Source organism: Arvicola amphibius, chromosome 4 (genome assembly GCF_903992535.2).
Source record: "Arvicola amphibius chromosome 4, mArvAmp1.2, whole genome shotgun sequence".
Lineage (NCBI taxonomy): Eukaryota > Metazoa > Chordata > Mammalia > Rodentia > Cricetidae > Arvicola > Arvicola amphibius.
The window spans coordinates 118,833,565-118,844,121 of record NC_052050.1 but is presented as its reverse complement, the minus strand read 5'-3'; the positions used below and the strand labels follow the sequence as shown (position 1 = coordinate 118,844,121).

The following is a 10,557-nucleotide window of genomic DNA, read 5'->3' as shown; positions in this document are numbered from 1 at the left end:
TCATCACACTGCAGGTTAATTCAAACCTTTTCCAATCTTGATCAGTCTTTTCACAAGGCTCATACCTTATCTGTCCGCCCTCTCCCACTTCCACTGGGCTTTGCCCATTAGAAAATGCTTTGTTTAGATTGTCAGCCTGGGATATTGCCTCCCACTCTCCATGATGCCCTTTCTGGAGGCTAAGCCCTACCCTGGAAGGTCAGCCTGCACGGAATGTATCACCTCTTGGTTGGTTTAAGTCCCATAGCATCCCCAGCAGGAAGGAGAAGGAGGTAATTTAATAATGTATTGCTGGCTAGAGCATCCAGGGTCACCTCATGACACTGGGTCCCTCTGTCAGAGTTACCTCACCCCTTCCAAGGCAACACTGCTGTTTCCCCAGTGCTCTCCTTCCAAACATATTCTCCACCTTGTCAGTTAGGACCTAGGGATTGTGACGGCTCTGTCAACTCAGCCTGCTGCACTTTCCCTTGTGGCTGCCTTCCTCCTGGTCACTCCAGTATAAACGGTCTGTTTGGAAGTCTTCCTCCGCTCTGCTTTGGCGATGGTATCTGCTTTTCTGAGAAGCCCCTCGAGGATGAATTTGCCAAATGAAATGAGTATGTCCTAAATAATTCCTTATTCTGTATGTCAAACTATAAAATGACAAGAGGGTAGATAATCCTACCAGTTTTAGCACATTCTCTGACCAAATATGCCCTTGTATTTTAATAAGTATATGTGTCAGGTCTCAGCTTCAATGTCCCTTCTATAGACCTGTGATGAGGGCTGGCCTTTCTCCCAGCATCTTAACTTCTTTTCCTAATGATTCGCAATATGTTTCTTTGTTTGCACTTCATGCCTATTACCCTCTAGACCTTAATCCACATGGGATGACACAGCTCACTGTCTTCCATGCTACCTTCCCCAAGCAAGGGTCCCAGCACATGGTAGCTACCCAATATATGTTCACTGTGTAGCTGAGCTTAACAACTAAACACAAGGAAAGGGCCATTAAATCCTCAACAATGATCAGTTAGCCCACCTGCTGCCCTACCTGGATTATCGCAATTTCTCTTTATCATCTCCCTGGGTCTAGTTATATCACAATCACTAAAATCCCATTGATCTTCTGGTCTTCCACTCCTATGGGCAAGTACTTTCCCAAAATAGAGTGCTGATTTCCAGGATAGAGAGTCTAAGGCTGAAAGAGGTTTCTTGTTGTTGTTGTTGTTGTTGTTGTTGTTGTTGTTGTTGTGAATTTCATTTTGTTTGCATCCTCCATATGGGACCTTGATATGGGAGTCCCCTCTGTGTGCTGTGATTACCATTAATGAATAAAGAACTGCTTTGAGCCTATAGCAGAGCAGGGCAGGGTGGAGCAGAGCTGGGAGGGGGGAGGACTTGACTGAATGCTGGGAGAAAGAAGGGCAGAATCAGGGAGACGCCATGCAGCCCCACAGGAGTCAGATGCCAGAACTTTAACTGGGTAAGCCACAGCCATGTGGCTATACATAGATTAATAGAAATGGATTAAATTAATATGTAAGGGTTAGCCATTAAGAAGCTAGAGTTAATGGGCCAAGCAGTATTTTAATTAACACAGTTTCTATGTGATCATTTCAGGTCTAAGCTAGCCGGATGGCCAGGAACCAACAAGCGGCCACCTACCAACAGGACCTTAAATAAGAAAGTCCAAAACTGGGTCTACCTCTAGGCCAGAGGTTCTCTACAAGAACATAGGAGGTAGATGGATGACAAAGGGACTCAAAACAACCAATTAGAAATGATCTGTGCCTCTTCGCTAATCTCAGTGATGAAATCTTCCAAAGTCAGCATCTCGCTCTAGGTCATTCAACCATTTACTTCTTTGCTTAAACAGAATGGTTGGTTTCAAAACACAAAATGCATAAAACTCTTAAAATGTTTTTAATCTACTACATTAATCAGGAACATTTGCTGTAGATGGGGCTGCCACTGTGGGTTCTGTTGTCAAAATGACCATTTCTCTAGCTATGATCTCTTGGGCAAACTGGGAAGGGTGTGGGAACATGAGGACCGGAGATAGCTGAGTTGGGGGAGGGACAAAGAGAGGAAGCAATGAAAGCGACATCTTGATAGAGGGAGACATTATGGGGTTAGGGAGAAACCAGATGCTAGGGAATGTCCCAGGAATTCACAAGGATGACCCCAGCTAAGACTCCTAGCAATAGTGGAGAGGATGCCTGAACTGGCCTTCCCCTGTAATCAGATTGGTGACTACCCTAATTGCCATCATAGAACCTTCATCCAGTAACTGATGGAAGCAGATGCAGTGATCCATAGTCAAGCACTGAGTTAAACTCCTGGAGCTTAGCTGAGGAGGGAGGAGGGGTCATACGAGCAAGTGGGGTCAAGATCATGATGGGGAAAACCACAGAGACAGCTGACCCAAGCTAGTAGGAACTCCTGGACTCTGGACTGACAGCTGGGGATTCTGCATGGTACCAAACTAAGCCCTCTGAATATGGGTGACATTTATGTGATTTGATCTGTTGCGGTTGGCCTGGCGGTGGGACCAGAACTTATCCTGGGTGCATAATAGGTTTTTTGAGCCCATTCCTTTTGCTGAAATACCTTGCTCAACCTTGATACAGCGGGGAGGGGGGTCGGCCCTTGATCCTGCCTCAACTTGGTATGTCAGACTTTGTTGACTTCCCAAGGGAGGCCTTACATCCTCTGAGGAGTGGATGATGGGTGTGATGGGGAAACTGGGACTATTACATAAAATTTTAAAATCTTTTAAATTAAAAAACTGACCATTTTTCCATTTGTCACTTGCCCTTCCCTGTCTTCCAATAAGGAAGTTGTAGATGAAGTTTTCTGATAAATCCAGGCCTCAGTAAATCAAATGAAAAGCAGATATGAAAAATCTCACACCTTACAACCCCAAATTTTTTTAAAGAGCTTTTTTAAAAATCTGACATCAATTGGCTGTCTCAGCAAACTCTGCGTCCAGTGCAATTTAAATCATGGATTTAATTATCATCCAAGTATTTCAATATGAATATGTTTTATTTTGACTTCTTGAAAATTTTTGACTTTTTATATATCTTTCCACCTTGTCTGGAAAATCCATCAGTATTTCATACTATCTTACTGTCTTAGTAGTTAAACCAATTTGTGATTTGGTGTCAATGACAATAGGTACCTACCTATCTATGAAGGTGCCCTTTCTGAAATGGAGTGTTAAGCTTGAAAACAATCTTACTGAGAAGTTCATTGTATCCTTTCTGTTTCTATAAAACATGTTTCTTGGGAGGATTATTGATGCTCTTTAACCCAGTCTCAAAATAATTTATCTTTTTGACATATTTCTAGGTAAGAGTGGCTGTACTTAAGCATACCTTTGGATTCCATTGGCTTTATGTAAAAAGTTCACGAAAGAATTTGACTTCCTGGCCGGGCGGTGGTGGCGCATGCCTTTAATCCCAGCACTCGGGAGGCAGAGGCAGGCGGATCTCTGAGTTCGAGGCCAGCCTGGTCTACAAGAGCTAGATCCAGGACAGGCTCTAGAAACTACAGGGAAACCCTGTCTCAAAAAACCAAAAAAAAAAAAAAAAAAAAAAAAGAATTTGACTTCCTACATACTTGTGAATGTTACAATCCTCCGTGAAGTGAATTGTTTCCTATTTAAATTCTATGATACCAGGAAATCATACAAAATCAAAAGATAAAGTTGTCTAGCAGCCTAAGGAAAACACAAGTTCTGTACATCTTTACTTTATAAACAAAAACTGTGCTCCATGCGACAAAGAATACAGAGGGGCTGCCACTTCATAAGACAACTTCCACTTCGACATGTCTGAACTCTCAGCACACTTGGTGAACTTCCGCAACGTTGAACCAGACATCATTAACCACTAATGAAATTTTACTGGGGAAAAAAATTACCGTGTGGATTCAAAATCGCTTCAGGTCTGAGGGAGCAAATTCCATGAGAATGATGGCCTTCTCATATGAGAGACTGCCACAGCAAAGCTCAGAAACAAATCTGTCCCCGGCAGCTAATAATTCACCTGTTATCAAACCCTCCAGCATCATAATACCTCGGTCCCAACTGTGAGCCTGCAATATGTGACAAGACAATGGATGGATGGCAGTGGCCGCAGTGGCCAGCCAAATTGATGGATGGCAGTGGCCGCAGTGGCCAGCCGAATTGGTAATGTACCTTGGGATTTGGGAGCTCCACCCACCCTACGTGTTAGAAGAATTTATGAAGATAACATGACATGCTAATATATTTTTACAGCTTAAACAAGATATTCAATGCCATTTTTGAGCACCACACATAGTTTATCAATATAACTCCAAAGACCCTTATCCCTTTTTTGTTTCTTTGCTGCTACACATAATATAATTATTGGAAGGTTAAAACTGACTGATGAGGGGAAGCATGTGAGCCCTGGGTGTGTCCTTCCCTTTGTATTTCTGTATCTTTCTTCTGATCATTGGTTCATTGCAATGGATTATTTTTGAGGTACTCATCCTAATATCCATTTCAGTCATGGTAAAGGCATAAAAAAGAAAGTGGAATGGATTAGAAATGGTCTGTGGCCAACCGTGTTCTTATATCTCTTTTTAGTTGGGTCAGGCGGTAGGGCGAGTGCTAAAGCAGCGTTGGCTGGACTTCAGGTACCTTTCAGGGAGAAATCAAACTCACCACCTTTGCAGGATAACGCTCTTAGTTCGTAGGTAGGGCAAATGTCAGCACTGTCCTCGGGCCTAGCTGTGGGGAGAGCTCAGATCAATGGCAGAAAACTTCTTTCTCTGATATAGCTCATAATGCTTATTATGGAAAAGTAGTTCAGGCTCCTCTGCTTAATGATATTTAATGTGCAAACGTGTATTCTGATATACTGGAAAACTCAACAAAGTCCCTGCAAATGAACAGAGTTCGTATCTGCTGTGCCTGTGCCTGCTGATGGTAATATAGAACAAGACTGTCACGCAGGGGGTCCTTAGTCTCCACCTCACCGTGTGTGCTTTTCCTGAATCATCTTATTTGGTCCTCACATCTCCATCTCCCTAAGACACAGGGACCCTTTTGATGTTTATTTTCTACGTGAGGATACTAGCACCAGCAGAGATAGAACTTGAACGGGAGTCCACTATGAAATCACACACACACACACACACACACACACATTCTTGAGAGTGAGGCTTCAGTTGCTGCAAAAAGATGAACTGTGCTGTTTGTATTGGGCAGTTTTCAACTATCCAGAATGTCCAGACATAAGACTATATCACAAGTCTTTAAAAAATGAGACATTGAACAACTGCAAACAGTGTGATCTACTTACTTAAGCTCTAAGCTTCACTTTTCTCAGTTGTATAAAGCTCATGAGAATATTAAGCAATAAAGAAAAGTCACCCATAATGGGAACTGTCTTAACTACATTTCTATTGTCATGAGAAAGACAATGAAAGAAAGCCACACTGGCTTTCATACTCACTTTTCAAACCCTATCTTTCTCATTCATGGATTATTCTACAACTCTCTTCTTAACACAGAAAGTACGTCACATAGGAAAAACTCTCTTAAAGATCTTCTTATGTTCTCTGTAGGTGCCTTGGCATGCCTACACATCCTCCATCACAATGGATGCAAAATGCCACAATCCACATTTCTCATCTACTTAGAATCCTTCCCTTATCAATCAGCTTTTATCTCCCTTCTTTAAGACTCCGCCTCTGTCTTGGGTCTTACCCTCTACCTGTGATATTTTCAGGCTTTTCTCCTATGAAGAAGAAAATCCCAGTATCACCCTTGCGTGTCTCTTGAGAAGTTTGCTAGCCCTCCCTGGTCTTCACATCCTTGTTTCTATAGAATATACCTTGGGTTCCAGTTTATCTTTCCCACACTATATCTAAACACTATGATTTGATTCTCTCTCCACTGATCTACAATTGCTCATGCTGAGACCAAATTGCTGTTCCCAATTTGAAATCATCAACAGGTGATTACCCAACATTGTCTTTCTTGATGTTTTATGACATTGGACATGCTTACAACTTTTTCTAATTTTTTTCTTTGTTTTCCCTTCAAACCTAAACAAATGCTTTGGGTGGAAAGGGTAGTCACTTTCTATTTCTTGCCCTCATTAAATACTTGAGGTCCCCAAAGTCTTCACCCATCCTTGGGCCTTAGAGTCAACTAAACTACTCTGTCCTGCCATCTTAGAGCCCATTTGTCTTTCTGTGTAACAATATTTGTTGCATCAATGGTTCTAGTCCTGGTATCCTTGTAGATTAAATGATCACAAATAGTCCTGACTAGAGATCAAATTCATATGGGGTCTCAAAGGCCTCTCAAATTCAGTACTTAAGCTCATGAGATACTGTGTAACTGTCTAACAAGTTGTTTCAAAACCAAAGTCCTTTAGAGCTATTCTATAATCTTAACAATAGAAGGAGCTTTTAAGAACTTAATATAACTTGTAGTAGGGAATTACTTATCTGAAGTTAAATCCTGAATCTTTTTAATCTATATATTTCCCCACAGAAAAATGTCTACAAGTTAAATGTACCAGACATTAGTAATGGATTTTTTCTCATTCTACAGCTTTCACATTATGCTTTTTATGTCAATCTAATTTTATAATGAATTTACATGGTTAATAATACAACTTTCAAAGCTAATCGCATCTCCTCTTTCTGTATATTCTATCATTACACTGCAAGGAAAGACACGAGTTTTCTACTCACTCTTCAGTTAGAAGTTTGAAAGCAATCCCTGATTTGTCCTTGTCCTCAATCCGTCCTAGAGTCTTCTCTTCCACTGTAATAAAAGCGCTCTGGCTAAAGTGCCTTAGGAGGGAAAGAGTTCTAGTTTATCGTCCACCATGGAAGAGAAATCACAGTAAGAGGAGCCTGAAGCAGCTGGTTATATATATATCTCTGGTGAATAAACAGAGAGAAACACACGAATGCAAGCGTGGTGTTGCTCAGTTTGTTTTCTTCGCTCATATACAATCCGAGATCCCTTGCCTGGGGTAGGCAGCTCTTATAAATGTAATTCAAGTAATCAAGAGAGTCCCATGCCCAGAAACCCATCTCCCAGGTGATTCTGTCACACAATCCTCTTGAGTGTATCTTAAACCCATCCACCTTAAAGCAGCATGAAAGCACATTCCAAGAACAACTTTTGTGCTTTTGAAGAAACAGAGATCACAAGATATTCGTCTTGTTTACCTGGAGTGTTTTCATTAAGCACTCAGAATTCTCCGCGTACAAGTCCATTCCTTGACTGTGTTCTAATGAAAGAAACCCTTGCACGTGGCTGGTAGAAATGTAAATCAGTGAAAACTTAAAAACAATGAGGAAGCTTTCCTCAAAAATTTCAAAGTAGTACTGTTACTTGACCCAACAATCCTGTTTCTAGATGTATTCCAGAGGAAATAAAACCAGCATTTCACAGAGACACCTGTACTCTCGTGTTCCACACAGTACAAGACACAGAGCCAACCTCATTCGCCCAACAGTGAATGAACAGATGAAAAAACTATGGTTAATATGCACAGTGTAAGAGTCCGTTATCTTAATGAAGTAGGCTTACCATTGTGTTGAATCTGGAAGACATTAAGTAAAATAAGCCATGCACAGAAAGTCAAACCCTAAATGATCTCACTTCATATGAAGAATCTTAGCAAGTGAATCTCACAAACACAGAAGGCTGGTGAGCAAATGCTATGTTGGTATGGAAGCTGGAAGGTGGGAAAATACTGACCAGAGGATACATAAATACGGCTAGATAGGAGTAAACTTTAAGAGGGCTGCTGTACAACAAAGTCAACGTAGTCAACCATGACACATTGTACTCTTAAAAATTACAAAGAGCATTGGCAAGGTGGGAGAGTGGGTCAAACCACCTGCCACCAAACCTAATGATTTGAGCTCAGTCCATGGAACCCACATGGTGAGAGAAGAAAACCAACTCCAGCAAGTTGTTCTATGACCTCCACACATGCACAATGGCACACAGATACATATATTTACACATTTAAAATAAATAAAATGTAATAAAAAATTTAATTGCAAAGATAACAAATGCTATATGGACTTAATACAAAAATGATAATGATACAATGTCATGTGTTTGTTAATTAGCTACATGTAGATATTTGGATATGTGTGTGTGTGTGTGTGTGTGTGTGTGTGTGTGTGTGTGTGTGTGTAAGATTTATTATGTTTACAGTGTTCTGCCTGCAGGCCAGAAGAGGGCACCAGATCTTATCACAGATGGTTGTAAGCCACCATGTGGTTGCTGGGAATTGAACTCAGGACCTTTGGAAGAACAGCCAGTGCTCTTAATCGCTGAGCTATCTCTCCAGCCCCCATGTGTGTTTTTAAAATACCATGTTGTATACAATTTAAAATGTCAGTGCCTGTCACTTTTTCTTTAAAATAAATAAATGCAAACTGCTTGGCTTGCTCTAAGATATTACATATAATCTGGCCTATGTATTTCCAACTTAATGACATTGAAGCGGAGTCAGAATAAGGGTCAAGCCTAAGTTCTCTATTGGCTCCCTGACTTAGACAAATTGCTGAACTCTCTAAGACCATTGCTTTATTCATGGTAGAATCACTGGGCCACAGACAACCACAACTAAGTGGCTATGCTTTTAGTCCTCAGTAAACCCTGTTTTACACACAGCTATTTTGGTTAGTTCATGTAACTCCTCCTTTAGCAGGGATGGAGCCTTGATTATCTTTCTGTCCATAATGCCTCTGCATGACAAGTTGAAGAGCTTCAAAAAATGTTTCATAAAAACCAGGAAGTGGTGGCTCTCTGCTCCTCCCTGTTCTAGAGACAGCCGCTTCTTTTCGTGCAGTGCCAGCCTCGTTCCAGAGACACGATGGTGAAGGTCGGAGTGAACGGATTTGGCCGTATTGGGCGCCTGGTTACCAGGGCTGCCTTCACTTCTGGCAAAGTGGACGTTGTTGCCATCAATGACCCTTTCATCGACCTCAACTACATGGTCTACATGTTCCAGTATGACTCCACCCATGGCAAGTTCAAAGGCACAGTCAAGGCAGAGAACGGGAAGCTCGTCATCAGCGGGAAGGCCATCACCATCTTCCAGGAGCGAGATCCAGCCAACATCAAATGGGGTGATGCCGGCGCCAAGTATGTTGTGGAGTCGACCGGTGTCTTCACCACCATGGAGAAGGCTGGGGCCCACTTGAAGGGTGGGGCCAAAAGGGTCATCATCTCTGCCCCTTCTGCGGATGCCCCCATGTTTGTGATGGGTGTGAACCATGACAAGTATGACAATTCCCTCAAGATTGTCAGCAATGCTTCCTGCACCACCAACTGCTTGGCCCCCTTGGCCAAGGTCATCCATGACAACTTTGGCATCGTGGAAGGGCTCATGACCACAGTCCATGCCATCACGGCCACCCAGAAGACTGTGGATGGCCCCTCTGGGAAGCTGTGGCGAGACGGCCGTGGTGCTGCCCAGAACATCATCCCTGCATCCACTGGCGCTGCCAAGGCTGTGGGCAAAGTCATCCCAGAGCTGAACAGGAAGCTCACGGGCATGGCCTTCCGTGTTCCTACCCCCAATGTGTCTGTCGTGGATCTGACATGCCGCCTGGAGAAAGCCGCCAAGTATGATGACATCAAGAAGGTGGTGAAGCAGGCATCTGAGGGCCCACTAAAGGGCATCCTGGGCTACACTGAGGACCAGGTTGTCTCCTGTGACTTTAACAGTGACTCCCACTCTTCTACCTTCGATGCTGGGGCTGGCATTGCTCTCAATGACAACTTTGTGAAGCTCATTTCCTGGTACGACAATGAATTTGGCTACAGCAACAGAGTGGTGGACCTCATGGCCTACATGGCCTCCAAGGAGTAAGAAGCCTGCCTGCCCTGACCACCCATCCCAGCAAGGACACAGCAAGAGAGAGGCCCTCGGCTGCTGAGCAGTCCCTGTCCTAACTCAACCCTTCACACTGAGCATCTCCCTCACAGTTTCCATCCCAGACCCCCAGAATAGCAGGAGGGGCTTAGGGAGCCCTACTCTCTTGAATACCATCAATAAAGTTCATTGCACCCCTCAAGAAAAAAAAAAAAGGAAGTGGTGGCTCACACCTTTAATCCCAGCACTCAGAAGACAAGAGGCAGGCAAATCTCTGAGTTCGAGGACAGCCTGGTCTACAAAGTGAGTTCCAGGACAGCCAGGGCTACACAGAAAACCCTCTTTCAAAAATCCAAAAGACGGAAAAGCTGTTTCATGAATGAGACTATAATTAGATGTTCATTTCAGACCTTTAGTTAGTCTGCCTTTATTAACCGTGTGGGCCTTCCAAATTCATTGGGCCACTCACCCCAGCTTTGTAGTCTGAACCCAAACACGAGCAACGTGTTCTGTCTGCACAAAGTCAGGGTTTAAAGGAAGTTCTTCCAGTTTGATCTTTTCGGTCACTGGCTCCTGAATGTCACTGAGTCACCCCAGATGAACTGAAGAATATTTATGTGGATACTTGATAGTCTAGCAAACACCTTATCCTCTTAGGCTGCCAACTTTACTA

General features: G+C 42.9%; 1 protein-coding gene across 1 annotated transcript; it reads left to right on the top strand.

Moving 5' to 3' along the window:
• Window positions 1-8,813: 8,813 nt before the first annotated feature.
• LOC119812736 (glyceraldehyde-3-phosphate dehydrogenase-like) lies at window positions 8,814-9,881 on the top strand. The gene has a single exon (XM_038327612.1). It carries the CDS (start codon window positions 8,880-8,882, stop codon window positions 9,879-9,881), a length of 1,002 nt encoding a protein of 333 aa, XP_038183540.1. The 5' UTR covers window positions 8,814-8,879.
• The last annotated feature ends 676 nt before the right edge of the window (window positions 9,882-10,557 follow it).